The sequence below is a fragment of the Paramisgurnus dabryanus genome, chromosome 11, assembly GCF_030506205.2.
Source record: "Paramisgurnus dabryanus chromosome 11, PD_genome_1.1, whole genome shotgun sequence".
NCBI classification, from domain to species: Eukaryota; Metazoa; Chordata; class Actinopteri; order Cypriniformes; family Cobitidae; genus Paramisgurnus; species Paramisgurnus dabryanus.
In genome coordinates, this window is record NC_133347.1 from 31,873,978 (window position 1) to 31,890,024 (window position 16,047).

Sequence of the window (16,047 nt, forward strand, 5' to 3'; positions counted from 1 at the left end):
TAACATTTAGAAGAATGATGAAACGTTTTACATTTAAGTGTCACCCAAGAGTATGTGTGGGTGTGACAAGCACATTTGATTGTTTGGTAACGATATGAACGCAGAGAAACTATTCAAAAGAGAATCAACGTTAACACAAAATTTATATGGGTCCTGATTTTTAAAAACAGTAAGGTATACCCCATGTTTCTAACACACAACCCCATGTTTCTAACACACAGTTCTAATCATATCACAAGCCTGAATTGTAGATGTTTGCGGTTTAATTTAATTTTAAAAGAATATGATCAGCCCGAATATGAAAGTAACTATATACAGTATGTACCAACTTTTGTACATGTGCACAAAGATTTCATGCACAAAGATTTTATTTGCATTAAAGGGGGCGCTACAGAACGCCCCTGAGCCAGCCTTTGCCTGGTCCTAACTGCAGATGCCTTTGACATATGTGCCAAGTTTCAAGACTTTTTGAGCATGTTCTGGGGGACCGAAAAGGAAAGTGTTAAAAAAGTTTATTAAAAAAAGAAAACATTCTAAGAAATATAATTATGAATAATTATGAATACAATTAAACTAAAATAGCTGTCAGAAAACTATAACAAACTAATTAAAAATGTTTCCAATTTGCAAAAACTAAGGCATGATGAATATAGTTTACTCCAGTGGTAAGCAAACTAAAATACACGAATAATTATCTTAATTAATTAATGCAAACTTACAGACATTTATGGAAATGTTGTGAGCAACTTTCCTATGTCATCTTTATTTCAGTCTTTTCTTTAATTACAATTAAATTACAATTACATAAAAAAATACATTTAAAAACGGTTTACATTAACTCATTCCCGCCAGCCTTTTTAAAGAAGTTGCCCGCAAGCATATTTTGTAATTTTCACAAAAGTTTCACAAAATGCCTTTAAGAATTTTTTTTATATAGAAATATATAAACATGCAAATAAATCAAATGAAAAACAGACCCTCAGCTTTCAAACAATCAAAACAGGAAAAAAGTTTCATCCTATCTTCATTTGTTCTGTTTTTATAACCAAAAATAACAAATTTAGGGCAAAAAACTGAACTAATTGCATTTTGTTAAAGATCAGATTCTGAATGATTATTAAAACATACACGAAGTTTAAAATTAATTCGTTTTTGCTTTAGTTTTTTATAAATTGGGTAAGAGTGCCATCTAGTGGATCATAATGGAATTAAAGATTACTATAAAACCCCATCAGGAAAGCGTCATTGGCAGGGAAATGTTTTCTCTTAATAGACCCTTTTACTGTTTGTACACAATAATGACGTGGCTACGTATGCATGCGCAGTTTGGCAACGGAAGTAATGAATCAGCAGTGAAGCAACACAGACAGAGAAAATTGTTTTAAAAAGTTGATTTTATCAACTTTTTCAACACAGCTACCAGATCCGTGTACTATAGTCGAGTGGAAAGAAGACTTTAGCAGATGGCCAAAAATAAAGTTGCCAGAAACATATACGTATATTATTATATTATATAATGTCAGGAATGGGGAAAACAGAACCCAAGTGCAGACAGCTCTCAACCAAAAGACTTTTATTATATAACAAAAACACCCTCGAGGGGGTAAACAAGGCAAGAATATAAATGATAACATACAACAAGACATGGCAAAACAAAACAGGATCCAAGACAGTGCCAAACGTGACACACACAATGATCCGACACAGGACATCACACACAATGGCTTTAAATAGGGAAGAACTAAACTAGGGAACGAGGACACACAGGTGAAGGGTGTAAACTTATAATGAATAATTAACAAGGCAACGAGGGGGCGGGGTCAAGACTTAAGACAGGAGAGCACGAGGCACACAAAACACAAACACAGGCCACGTGACTCTCCACACAAAACAAGACAACAGTGAGGGCTGCCATGATCCTATCACATGAAACACATAAGACATACAGGACTGACAGGACCATGACATATAAGTGCAACCAAACTCAACAACCAGACATTTTGATGCTGGGAAACCCTTTTAATAAACTTTCTGAGTTGTTAACATGTTAGAGCCAATGGGGAACAACACCACTTCTGTTGCCAAAATGCGCGTGCAGGCTATTTGATCACGTGGGCTGTAAAAGGGTCTATTGACAAGATAACTTGTCAATGGCTGGGAAAGAGTTAAGTAACAGGTTGTTGGATCAGTGCTTTTTATTTTCAAAAATCACATATAAATAATTTAAATAATAGTCAAGGACAAAAGCTTTTAACATACAGTTTAAGAGATACATCGAGACCTTGATCAATGACTTTAACCACCTGCTGCTTTAGAGAATCTTTCATTTTACTTTGCATGAGTTTACCTAACCTGGTGAGAAAAGAAAAAGTGCTTGCTAATATATTTGTAATGTATCTGTAATATATCTACATTATGTGTACAACTATCTAAAACTAAAAGCAATCAAAATATCCGCATAAAGCATTTCATCTGCATCTGTGCAGCATCATTGCTGTGGTTTAACTTTTACTAATAGTTTGTGTGTAATTCTGAATAGATGTTTGAAAGTATGCAGCAGTGTTTTTCTTTGGTTGAAATAACATTATGTAAGATTTTGGTATGAAATAGCAAAAGAGAATTGCATATGTACTGGATATCTGAACCAATGCATTCATTAGAAAGTTTTCTTTGCTATTTACGAGAAAAATAGCTGTCAAGTATGCAATCCAGATCACAATATAAAAAATTATACTAAAGGTTATTGATTTGGCCTCATTGTAATTTTTGGGAAGATCTCGTGCCATGTAAGAAAACAAGATACACAAGGCACCAAGAACAAAATTTATGAATACAACTGTGCTAGTGAATATAACATGCCCTATTTTACAGGTGAGAAATATCTGTTGTTTAAAAGACAGTAAGTCACTGAAGGGTTTGGGAGGTCCAATGGTCATCCACATAACACAAACAATGAAATAAAAGACAGAAAAAGAGATGACAAACATCCACTGGCCATTGTACTTTACCCACAACCTGTGCACATTAGGGAACTCATTCATTTTAAAGACACAAACTATTTGAAAGGCACGAACAAACAAACAGGAGAGACAGACAGTAAAGAAAAACATAAATAAGACATTTCTTAACATACATTTTATAGATGTGGGTTCACCAAAGAAAAAGAACGCACTTAGGCAAGACATAATCAGACACACTAACATTAGGAAAGACATGTTGCCACCAGCAGACCTCACCATTGGTGTGTTGTAATTGTAAGCGAAAATAAAAATCATGATAATGAGAAGAGTAATCAAGCATACATTGGAAAATATAAGTGCAATGGAAGGGATTTCTGTGAACTGTAGATAGATAACAGAACGTGTCTGACATGTCACACTGCCCCCATCAGACCATTCATCCTCTGCACATGAAAAACAGGTATAGGGGTCTCCTGGAATAAAAACAAAGATATGAATGTTTGGTAAAACAGGCAAAATATCAATCTTGTGATGAAAAAATCTGTATAATAGGCTATAATAATAAAGTATTAAAGTGGTGTCCTGGATTTATGAAGCCTAAATATCAAGACTCACTACTTAAAGGAATAGTCTACTCATTTTCAATATTAAAATATGTTATTACCTTAACTAAGAAGAGTTAATACATCCCTCTATCATCTTAGTGCGTGCACCTAAGCGCTGTGGCGCGCTGCGACACTTTGATAGCATTTAGCTTAGCCCCATTCATTCAATGGTACCACTCAGAGATAAAGTTAGAAGTGACCAAACACATCAACGTTTTTCCTATTTAAGACGAGTAGTTATACGAGCAAGTTTGGTGGTACAAAATAAAACATAGTGCTTTTCTAAGCGGATTTAAAAGAGGAACTATATTGTATGGCGGAACAGCACTTTTGGGAGTACTTCAACTTGGCGCAGTAACACCCTCCCTCTCCCATTATGAGAGGGAGAAGGGGAGCGGTTTTTTCAAGCGAGTCGAAGTACTCCCAAAAGTGCTGTTCCGCCATACAATATAGTTCCTCTTTTAAATCCACTTAGAAAAGCGCTACGTTTTATTTTGTACCACCAAACTTGCTCGTATAACTACTCGTCTTAAATAGGAAAAACGTTGATGTGTTTGGTCACTTCTAACTTTATCTCTGAGTGGTACCATTGAATGAATGGGGCTAAGCTAAATGCTATCGAAGTTTCGCAGCGCGCCCTAGCGCATACGTGCACGCACTAAGATGATAGACGGATGTATCAACTCTTCTTAGTTAAGGTAATAAAATATTTTAATATTGAAAATGAGTAGACTACTCCTTTAAGGTACTTACGAGAATAATTCACATAGCTGTTTTGTGGACATTTTTTACAGAGAAAGCAGCAATCATGAAATCCCACGTGTTCTCTTGAAAATCCCTCCTTACACTCAACAGAGCAGTTTGAGAAAGGAACCTTTATAGAATAATAAAGGGTTTAAAAGTTAATCTGGACTGCTTAATATATAAATGAAGCCTTCAAAGACCATGGGTGTCATAAGCAACTAAAACTTTTACTGGAGTAGACCAAGACTAATAAAGGGTAACTTACAGAAGTATTGTTATGCCAGGGCATGAGTGAATTGTTGATGGTAAAATTAATTTCTGGATATGTGTCATAAGTGCCCACCATCTCAATCCATGGAGAATTTGTTACAGTGTGCCAGACCACGACTGCATAACTGACAAATGGATCACCATTAACATCATATTTCACTTGATGGTTATTTAGTGTGAAATCCAAATTCTTAATTTCTTCCAGAAGCTGTTGTGAAGTGAAAAAGAGATGTTCACAAAATGTTAACAAAAAATAAAAACAAATTCAAATTAGTACTTTATTAGTAGTGAATTGTAGTAGTGATCCATTATCCATTATATACATATTGATTTCATATCACAAACATATCACAGCAAAAAGTACAATTTTTATTCATTCGATTTTTATCATCTGTCTCTTGTTATAACGTGTGAGAACAGAGGCAGCGGATCCATTCGCAGTGCTAAATAAACATAAACAGAGAAGGAAGCTAGGGCAGAGCGGGGCAGAAGAGGAGATCAGGGCAGCACAGGCAGAACAGGAAGCTAGGGCGGAAGCAGCAAATCAGGAATCAAGAGAGCAGTGATGGAAATAACAGTGTTATAAATAAATGGCGTTACTAATGGCGTTATTGTTTTCAGTAACGAGTAATCAAATAAATTACTGTTTCCCCCGTTATAACCCCTTATTGACAATAAATGCTGCGCGTTACTATAATTAATCTCACTAAAGCGATTTTCACCAGAGTAGGTTCTCTCATCCAGACAGGCAATGTGTGTGTGTGTGTGTGTGTGTGTGTGTGTGTGTGTGTGTGTGTGTGTGTGTGTGTGTGTGTGTGTGTGTGTTGGGGCTGAGAGACACATAACTGATGATGACTGGTGTGTGTGTTAGAGGAGGTGGGAGAACCACATAAACGATGATGATTGGCTTAATTTCCATCGTTAGCCAACCAGAGGCAGGCAGAGTTCATACACAAACTCAGGCACAGTCCGAGAAGTGCAGTGCATTGTTGCCAACTTGTGACGAGCAGTGGGTGCTGCTGCTAGCCACTCACAGGCAGCCCTGGTCCTCGCGCTGCAGTCCGTCCGAGTCCCACACACCCGCAATGACAGAGCGATGACAAGTACAACAAACTCAAAGGTAGCAGTCGCAAACACAAAGTATAATAAGCACTACTTTTCCATCATTGAGGTGAAACGCAAGAATGTTTATGTAATGTGCAACTTATGCAGAGAAAGAAAGAGCATCTTCACGTCTGTAATTCTGATAGAATAAAGCACCCCACATCATCACATGCTGCCACAAAATTAGTGGTTTCTCTTTAGTGTCTAATTCAGTAATTTAACAAATTTTATATTAGGGGCAAAGTTATTTGAAATATTTGAACTTTTTTTAAGCAACGCAATAGTTACTTTGCCTGGTAATTAGTTACATTTATAATTGAGCTTAATTTTATAAGCTCGTTTACAGTCTAGGGAGACGCACGCTGTAAGTTTGAAAAAAAAAACTTAGCAAACATGTCTGAGGGACAGGTCAGCCGCGTCACTACAGTCACGTGACTTCATGCGGTTCACAACAAAACTGAAGAGAAGACAGAATAAAGTCATAATTCTTGCTATTTTTGGACCAAAATTTATTTTCGATGCTTCAACACATTCTTACTGACCCACTGATGTCACATGGACTACTTTGATGATGTTTTTATTACCTTTCTGGACATGGAAACTGTACAAAGATTTTCAGTGGAGGAGACCGAAATCTCTCGGACTAAATCTAAAGTTAAAGCATCTTAAACTGTGTTCCGAAGATGAACGGAGGTCTTCCGAGTTTAGAACGACATATGGGTGAGTCATTAATGACATTATTTTCATTTTTGGGCGAACTATCCCTATTCAGGAGCAACGCTGTTATGGATAAATACAGGTGCTGGTCATATAATGAAAACCTTAAAGGGCCCATGTCACAGGACTTTTTTAAGATGTCAAATACATCTTTGGTGTCCCCAGAGCACATGTGTGAAGTTTTAGCTCAAAATACCATATAAATAATTTATTATAGCATGTTAAAATTGCCACTTTGTAGGTGTGTGCAAAAATGTGCCGTTTTGGGTGTGTCCTCTAAAATGCACATGTGCAGATCAAGTGCAAACACTGATCACAATGGTGGTGGTTTGTTGAAATTGAAACTCAATTGTTCTGTGAATTATTTTCTCTCTGCACTAAATGGCAGTGCTGTGGTTGGATTAAGGGGTTGGATTATTATAATAAGAGCTCCTTATGACATCATAAGGAGAGCCAAATTTCAACGACCTATTTTTTCATGTGCTTGTAGAGAATGGTTTACCAAAACTAAGTTACTGGGTTGATCTTCTTCAAATTTTCTAAGTTGATAGCATCACTAGGGACCCAATCATAGCACTTAAACATGGAAAAAGTCAGATTTTCATGTCATGGCCCCTTTAATTTATTTCACTAATTCCATTCAAAAAGTCAAACCTGTATATTAAATTCATTCATTACCCACAGACTGATATATTTCAAATGTTTTTTTATATTTCTTTTAATTTTGATGTTTATAACTGAAAACTCACGAAAAATCCCAAATTCAGTATCTCAGAAAATTAGAATATTGTTCAATTATTAATTGAATTATCAATTTTGAAGACACCTGGTGCCACACTCTAATTAGCTTATTAACACAAAACATCTGCAAAGGCATTTAAATCATCTCTCAGTCTAGTTCTGTAGGCTACACAATCAAGGGGAAAGACTACTGACTTGACAGTTGTCCAAAAGACAACCATTGACACCTTGCACAAGGAGGGCAAGACACAAAAGATCATTGCAAATAGGCTGGCTGTTCACACAGCTCTGTGTCCAAGCACATTAATAGAAAGGTGAAGGGAAGGAAAAGATGTGCATAGGATCCTTACTAAAAGTCTACGTATGCACAAAATCCAAAAAATGGCATACGCCAAAAAATATTGAGCCTTCTAAACAAAGCAATGTTCCTTTTATAAATCACAGATCACCTGCAAGTGTGTGTACATGAATCATCCTCAGATCCCACCCTGTAAGCCCAGTAACACTTTATTTTAAGGATCAGAAATTAGTTAGTAATTAATGACTTATAAGTGTATGTGTAACTGACTAGTTAGTGACCTGTAAGCAGTTACAAGATATTTATAAGCCATTTATTGGTTGTTGTCTTGTTTTTGTCTTATAGCCCCTTAACACTTGATTTTGTCCTAACAATGAACTTATTAACTAAAAACAAAAGATACTAATAGCTTGTATTGTGTAAAATACACACTTTATAGGTTCTTAGTACACTGTTTGAGTTTGTAGCTTATAAGTGTGAAATAAATATAGAATGGGCATTTCAAAACAAACATTTAAATGAGCAGAAAAAGTACTTACTCTTAAGTAATACTGCCTTAATATGCATATATTAGTGAGAAATATGCTTGTTACCTATTAATATACTCAGGGAATAGTTGAGGTATAAATAGTTTGTTAGTGTTGTACAACTTCTAAAAAACTGCTTCTGTGTAACAAGAAAGTACTTTTTCTGCTCATTTAAATGTTTGTTTTGAAATGCCCATTCTATATTTATTGCACACTTATAAGCTACAAACTCAAACAGTGTACTAAGAACCTATAAAGTGTGTATTTTACACAATACAAGCTATTAGTATCTTTTGTGTTACCGCCCAGTCTCCCGAAAAGTTTGTTTTTTTATAGATCACAACCTTTGCGTAGGAACTGGCGTACGCAAGTTTTCAGCCCTGTCTTGTGCTAAAGCACTCTTTATAAATGAGACTTAAGATAAAAGGTTAAAACTTAATCTCTAATTTAATACTTAAAAAAATTATTGGCTGATTAGTGAGGCTGAACAGAAATGACTGTGTGTTTGATATTGTATTCTAAAACTGTCTGACTGTTGAAACTGGCTCTTATTTTCATACAATTAGTCTTTGTTGTCACCTGTTGATAAATGAAAACACTAAGTTGCTGGTGAAGTGATTGTCTTTAGTGGTTCTGGAGAGATTTGACAGGTAAAACTAGTATTTTCATACAATTTGCCATTACTACCACCTGCTAGTGAGTGAGTGCTGAGTAAGTTGCTTTTGATGTAGACCTAATTGTAAGGCGGAGAAGGGAAATATTTTGTGAACCGGTCTGAAAGTTTAAAAAGATTGGTATATTCATACAAGTAGCCTTTGTTGCCGCCTAGTTCATTATATGCAATTAAATGATAGGCTGTTACTGTTTTTACACAGTGATATTTTTCAAACGATGCATCTTAAAATTGAGGCATTAAAATTGACAACTGGTCCCTGGAATTTTTTATATGAATATACTGGTCCCTGGAACAAAAAAGGTTGGGAACCCCTGCTGTAGAGGATTGTCAAACAAAACCCAGTCAAAAATGTGGGGGAGATTCACAAAGAGTGGACTGCAGCTGGAGTCAGTGCTTCAAGCACCACTACTCACAGATGTGTGCAAGACCTGGGTTTCAGCTGTCGCATTCGTTGTGTCAACCCACTCTTGAACAACAGACAGTGTCAGAAGCGTCTTGCTTCTGGACTGTTGCTGAGTGGTCTAAAGTTTTGTTCTCTGATTAAAGTAAATTTTGCATTTCCTATGGAAATCAGGGTCCCAGAGTCTGAAGGAAGAAAGGGAAGGCACACAATCCATGTTGCTTGAGGTCCAGTGTAAAAGTAAAGTTTCCACAATCAGTGATGGTTTCCACAGTCGGTGATGTAAAGTTGCCACAGTCAGTTATGGTTTGGGGTGCCATGTCATCTACTACTGTTGGTTCACTGTGTTTTCTGAGGTCCAAGGTCAACGCAGCCATATATCAGGAAGTTTTAGAGCACTTCATGCTTCATGCTGCTGACCAACTTTATGGAGATGCAGACAGTGCCAAAGCTACCAGTACCCGGTTTAAGGACCATGGTATCCCTGTCCTTAATTGGCCAGCAAACTCGCCTGGCCTTTGTGAAGAGGAAGATGCGATATGCCAGAACAAACAATGCAGAAGAGTGGAAAAAGACAGAAAAGTGCTGCACACATGCAGTGGGGAAGACAGCTTCCTGGGTTTTGAATGAAAGACCAATGGAAAGCTGGATGGATGGGCAAAGGGGTTTGGTGTGTCATCAGATTGGCCAGACTTAAACAACCTGTACTAGAGGACAGGAACTGAACTAAAGTGGACCTCCCACTACCAATTCGTAGAGGTCTCTGATGCAGTTGTAGAGGACCCGTCTGTCATCGTAGAAGCCAGGCTGCACCATAACAACATTCTTCTCCTGCTTCAGCATAGAACATTAAGACAGACTCTCTTGTCTGTTAAAAGAGTACAGAATATGGAGTACTGGTCCAATCTGTATCACACACAATTTACAGCAATGCCACCATCATTGGATCCTCACTTTCTGTGTAAAAACACGTCTACAGGTTCTTCCTACAAAATACAACCTATCTCTGTGGTTTCCCGCAACACATTCCCTCTTCTGCCTGTATAATCCATAACCACATGATCTCACAAAGTTCCGTGGGATACTCAAGGAATTTTGTGCTCATTTTTCCGTGGCATTCTCACGGATCTCCGCATTTTTCCGTGGCCCTGCTACGGACTGTCTTTTTCCGTGGCATTCTCACGGATTGGTTACTCAACTGCTTTTTCCTATTTTCAAACCATTTTCGCTTCGGTTTAGGGTTAGATTTGGTGTTTGCATTAGTATGTCACTTTAACTATTGGTTTATTTATTTTTTTCTGATTTATTCTTTTATATTTTCTAAACTTTAAACAATTGTCGCCTGGCGTTGGGGTTAGAGTTGGGTTTGGGTAGGGATGTCATTTCATGTAAATCTAACCCTAAACCGAAGCGAAAATGGTAAGAAAATAGGACAAAACAGTTGAGTAACCCATCCGTGAGAATGCCACGGAAAAAGACAGTCCGTAGCAGGGCCACGGAAAAATGCGGAGATCCGTGAGAATGCCACGGAAAAATGAGCACAAAATTCCGTGACTATGCCACGGAAATTCGTGAGATCAGGTTGTCCATAACAATGTGCTGATCTGCTTTAATCTCTCTTTTAATCTAAGCTACAAATTAAAATAGGTGTGTCATCTAAACATACAAGACTCTGTACATGATAAACAATGTAAAACTTCACTAAAACTAACAGTAAAACAATAAAAGTGAATAGACCATTTACGCAAAAACCGGAAATACGTAAACAACGCGTAAACGCAATTCCGGTATAAGCTTTGTTGTTGGTGGAGAAATGGCAGCTAGAGTGTTTCCGACTTTCCTAACTTGTCTACCGAAGTTCACCAGCGCCGATGTGGTGAAGAGTGTGGGTATACACTCGTCCACTAAAGGGAACAAACTGGATAAGGGATATAAATTCTTCCGCGCGGAGTTTATCCACAATTATCAAGGTAAGCTTTAGCTACAAAACCGGCTATAACTCCGTTTACGTTAATTGTAAATCTAGGGGTTGTGAATTTGTAATATAAGATTTAACACATCGCAGTGAATATGTCGTGTGTAAGTTATGTTTAAGTGAGATGACATGAGGTTAACATAACAACCAGTAATTTGGTGTAGCTGCTGTACTAGGTAAATGTTACTAGCAGTCTGCTGCAAAGTTGTGTATTTCTACATGAGATAACATGCAATGTTTCCTTGCTACATGCGGTTTAAGGAACAAATATACTACAGGGACAGGTAGTAGTGAGAGGTAGATGCTTCAGGTCAATGAGAGAGAGTGAGGAGCCTCACAAACTGGAGGTTTTAATATAGACAGAATGCCGGTTGGCAAAAGTTTCCCGTTCTTGCGTGTTCACTCTTCTTGCTGCGGAACTTTTTTTCACTTACTGTTACTATTATATACTATTATTAACTATTATAAAGGTAGGGCTGTTTCTGGTTGGAAGACGAACAGCCTTGAACACTACAGAAACGGCGACTCGTTGACTCTGCTATTTTTCGTATCTGCCGCTACGATAACAGGAAGTTGCCATACACTTTGTTGACGTATTTCCAGTCGAAAAATGCGGAAGTGCGTAAAAGGTCTATAGATGCAGTTCAGATAATAAATAACATAATAATGTTCAAATATTAAAAAGCGTTGTGTTCCTTGGGGTCAAAGTGACCATTTTGTATGTTTACCAACACATATAGTGACTAAAATAAGTATTTTTCCACAGTAATGTTCTTTTTACTTGTAATACTTGAATGTTTTGCTTTTATTTTGATTGCCTTTTTTTAAACCAGTTTTTCTCAAAATTCCGTTCCTGAAAATCACAGCGATCAGCCGACCTCAGATAACCATAACTTTTGTTATTGTCTTCCAACATAAGGAGTTGACTCTGAAACATCTTTTATTGTTATGTATCTACGTCACGAAGGAACACATTTGCAACATATCTGTCTATGGCTGGTTCACTACGAACGATGTCTACACTGAGCCACGCTCAGACACTTCAACTAGTTAGTTTGGTTCACGTCATGTTGAGAAGAGGTTGTTCGTTCCGCGCCGTGAAAGCAAATCTGTGTTATTTTCACCTGCAAAGGATGATTTGTATGATGTGAAGTACTCATTAAATCGACAAAGACGCGATTCTGTGTAACAATCGACAAAGAAAGAGAACTGTGTGTAAACACTTTTACATGAAAACAACAAATGCAGGTGAGTCAGTCCTAAAGTCTTGCTCTCATTCCACTTGTTTACCTGTTTTTGAATTTATAACATTGCATTAAGCTGTCATCTCGGCATAAGTTGTTAAGTTTCAAAAGATAAAGATGTAAACCACTTACATTTTAAATCTATAAAACACGATCGTTCTCAGAGAATAAAAAAAGCATGTAGCAAGATGTTGGTTTAAAAATTGTAATGTTTAGTCAGACATGTTTGTTTGTGCTATTATAATGGCAAAGGGCGTTTCGTGTCTGACACGCACTGTCTGCGGAAAGACTAATCACAACAAACTGGGCCAGCTGGGCAAGAGTAAACAGGTCTGTTGATATTAGTAAGGATTTAGGGGTTAGGGAGGGTTCCTGTTTTTATAATCCATTAATAAGTGTGAATATGCGGTAATAAAATTTGATGAGATTGCTTTTCTGAGAGGGGAATGCTGTTCTGGGAAGGCTTTAGTGAGAGTTGGATGGTAGAGATGAAGATAACAACAACTAAACATTAAATTAAATTTTAAATAAACTAATAACAAACATGCATATAAAAGTTAAACGGATCAGCACAAACCTTGGCTACTTTTTCTAAGTTTGATGATGCTTCCAGATAAAACCATGCTAAAGTTAAGTTTTCGACAAATTCTGTATTAGCACAATGGCAAAGAGGTTTACTGTAGCGGAGACCGTGGTCCTCTTTCTTGAAATTTGATTTCTTAAATGATTGTTTGTAAGCATATTGTGACATCTTTGCACAGTCATGCCTTACATTTTTATTTTATTATTATTATTTTTTAATTCTAATAAAATCTACAATTTAAAATAATCTACAATGATTGTATTTACCTTATAATATAGTCAGATTTGTTTTTAAGCATTTTGTGGCATCTTTGCACAGTCATGCCTTACTTTTTTATTTTATTATTTTTTATTTTGAATTCTAATCAAATCTACAATTTAAAATGATTGTATTTACCTTGTAATATGGTCAGATTTGTTTGTAAGCATTTTGTGGCATCTTTGCACACATCATTTGAGGGTTAAAAACATATTTCAATGTATTTACTCACCATGTATGGCTTGACTGTTGTATTTTTGCTGCATTGGTTCATGTTGCAGTGCAGAACTTTATGTAATGCGTGAGCTATGGTGTATATGGCAGCGTAGATGGGAAAAGAGAATGTGGGATCTTCATTTATAATTTCCTCTGCTGTCACCAATGAGCAGTTGTCACAATCTTGATTACATGTCTTTGTGTGGATTTCACTCTCAATGTTATCATTAGGATAAACCTCAGTTGTTCCTTTGGTTTTATAAATGAATTCATTAAATCCCGGCAATGACAAAAATCTGTCTGCAATGCCAATAATTGTTCCAATTTTCTCAATTCCTGGCTCTTTTAGAAGCTGCTGATTCATGGACCATGTTTCATCTGCAATCCAAACTTTGTCTCGGATGTTGTTTGTTATGGCTGCTTTGATTATATTTTTTGCATATTGTGACACAGTGAAAACCACAATGACATTGATGTTGAGTTTATCAATCTTTTTAAGAGTTAAACTGTAGTTTGCACTTTGACTGAGAATCTCTTGATAAGCCAAACAAATCCCAGTATTTTTGATATAACTGTTAAACAGCTGTCGGCCATCCCCACTGTCTGGATCTCCAAGAAAAGCAACCCAGTTCCATCCAAACCACTGGATGATGTGAATAATCATCTGTATCAACTCTTTGTTGCTAGGGATTGTTCTTATAAAAGATGGATACTGAAGTTTATTACTCAATGTATAGCTGGTAGCTCCATAATTAACCTTTAAGAAAGGTAATTTGAATTAAATTTGCCTGACAATTTTTCTAACATTTCATTTATTATACATTTATAACACTCAATGTTTTGTTTTATGCATAAAAGTACTAACAGTTGGTAAAATAAGTATTAAACACAACAGTTAACATATTTCTAAAGGTGCTATTAACATGAAATTTTCACAAGATGTTTGTAACAAATCATAAAAAAAAATCATACCATAAATAAGTTATGTGTATTAATGTAAAATTACACAGGGATAAAGTATTGAACACGGTTACTGAAATGTTTTTAATACTTTTACAAAATAATTTGTTGGTAATGAAAGCTTCAAGATGCATCATGTATGGAGAAACTAGTTGCATGTGATTTTTTGCATCAGATGTGATTTTGACCCTTTTTATTCTTCCACTTCAAATCTTTGAACTGTGATCTTTAGATTTTTCCATACATTTTCAATTGCATTTCTGGACATCTGTGGTTTAATTTCTTTGTGTGACAATTTCATGCCAATAGCACCTTTAGAAATATATTTACTGAAGAAATGGTGACGTGTTCAATACTTATTTTACCCACTGTATATGTGTCTCTGTGTTAAAGCGATGAAATCTGGCAGCATTGGATGGAGGTTATAAAGTATGTGTGTTTGTTATTAAACATGAATAATTTACCAGTGGTATAAGGTCCATTGTGATCAGCTGTGCAATAGTAATAGTTCTTGTGTTTCCATATGGTCCTGTTAAAGCAATGACTTTAGTCTGATGGCTGTTGAGTTTTTCTTGAGGATTTATTGATCCGTTCTGTGAGATAAAACTGAAGACTGAAGGGAAATTCTTAGTGTCAGAACAATGATCAAAAATTTCATAACCCAGAGAGACATTGGGCAGCAGGGTGGTTGAGTTATTAATCTCCTCAACAGCAAACCTCATTACTTGAAACATCTGATAGCCTGAGTTTGAGAAAGTTTGCCTACAGTAGAAAACATTTATAAGGTAGATAATCACTTTTAAATATTTTATCAGAAAGGTGTAAATGTGTAATATTCATCTAGATCATAATAAATGAACCTGATAAATAAAATAAATATTTTTTTGCTTACCTGGAACATTCAATGGCCTCCGGGAAGAACAGGGGTCCTGCATGTTCAGCTTCATGTACTGGAAAAAGTCCTCCCAATAAGTAATCTCCATCTAAACTGAACTCAGATGATGAACAAGAAACTTTGAGAAAGATAGAAGTAGCAAAGGCCACAAGGAAAGTGTAAATGCGAAACATGATTTAAAATGAATTGTTTCTCATGAAACAGAGACGTGTGGTGGTTATTATACTACAGTTTAATTTGCTTAAAACCACATTGTTTATTCACATGTCTGGGCATCACTCAGGCCTGGTTTGACAGACGGCTTAGCTAAAGCCAGGACTAGGCCTTAGTTAAATTAGGCCTTAGTTAAATTATTAGCATTTTTATAAACATGCCTTAGAAGAATATGGAGTTAATTTTGTTTCTTTTTTATTTAATCAAACATACAACGTTTGAGAGCAATTTTTTATTTTATTTAAAAGTAGAAAATTGCATATAAAGGTTTTAAAATCTTAAAATTATTTTAATTACAAAATACAGTGATTGTTAACAAAATTCTTTGCAATATGAGTTTTTCTTTGAGCAGTTTCATTGCGTGTTCCTACATTTTCCTATATCCTATGCTGTTTTTTCGTTTTTTTTTTGAGAAAAACATTTCAGGACTTTTTTTCAATTTGTATTAAATTCAATTTAGGGCCATACAGTTAACAGATGCAATGCATCTTAAAATTGCAAAAAGGCATAGGGGTCTTATCTAGCAAAACGATTGTCATAAAAATCTAAAATCTCTATTTTATGCAACATATTTTTATATAAGCACAAATTTTTAATTTTAATTTCATCTCAGCTGAAAGAAAAGAAAGATATAAACATCTTGGAGGATATGGGGGTGAGT

General features: G+C 35.9%; 1 protein-coding gene across 1 annotated transcript; it reads right to left on the reverse strand.

Annotated features, from left to right (window-relative positions):
* Positions 1-2,467: 2,467 nt before the first annotated feature.
* LOC135730146 (taste receptor type 1 member 1-like) lies at positions 2,468-15,346 on the reverse strand. Its single transcript, XM_065247994.1, has 6 exons — positions 15,171-15,346; positions 14,743-15,040; positions 13,335-14,075; positions 4,575-4,787; positions 4,319-4,439; positions 2,468-3,433 (listed from the first exon to the last, which is right to left on the reverse strand). The coding sequence occupies exons 1-6, from the start codon at positions 15,344-15,346 to the stop codon at positions 2,502-2,504; spliced, it is 2,481 nt and encodes an 826-aa protein (XP_065104066.1). The 3' UTR covers positions 2,468-2,501.
* Positions 15,347-16,047: the final 701 nt, after the last annotated feature.

Excerpts from the sequence above, each read along its gene's own strand:
- LOC135730146 (XM_065247994.1), bottom strand. The coding sequence starts at position 15,346 with ATGTTTCGCATTTACACTTTCCTTGTGGCCTTTGCTACTTCTATCTTT. Across the intron at positions 15,041-15,170 it reads GAGGCCATTGAATGTTCCAG|GCAAACTTTCTCAAACTCAG; the intron begins GTAAGCAAAAAA and ends TTTCTACTGTAG. Across the intron at positions 4,788-13,334 it reads CAACAGTCAAGCCATACATG|CTTCTGGAAGAAATTAAGAA; the intron begins GTGAGTAAATAC and ends ACTTCACAACAG.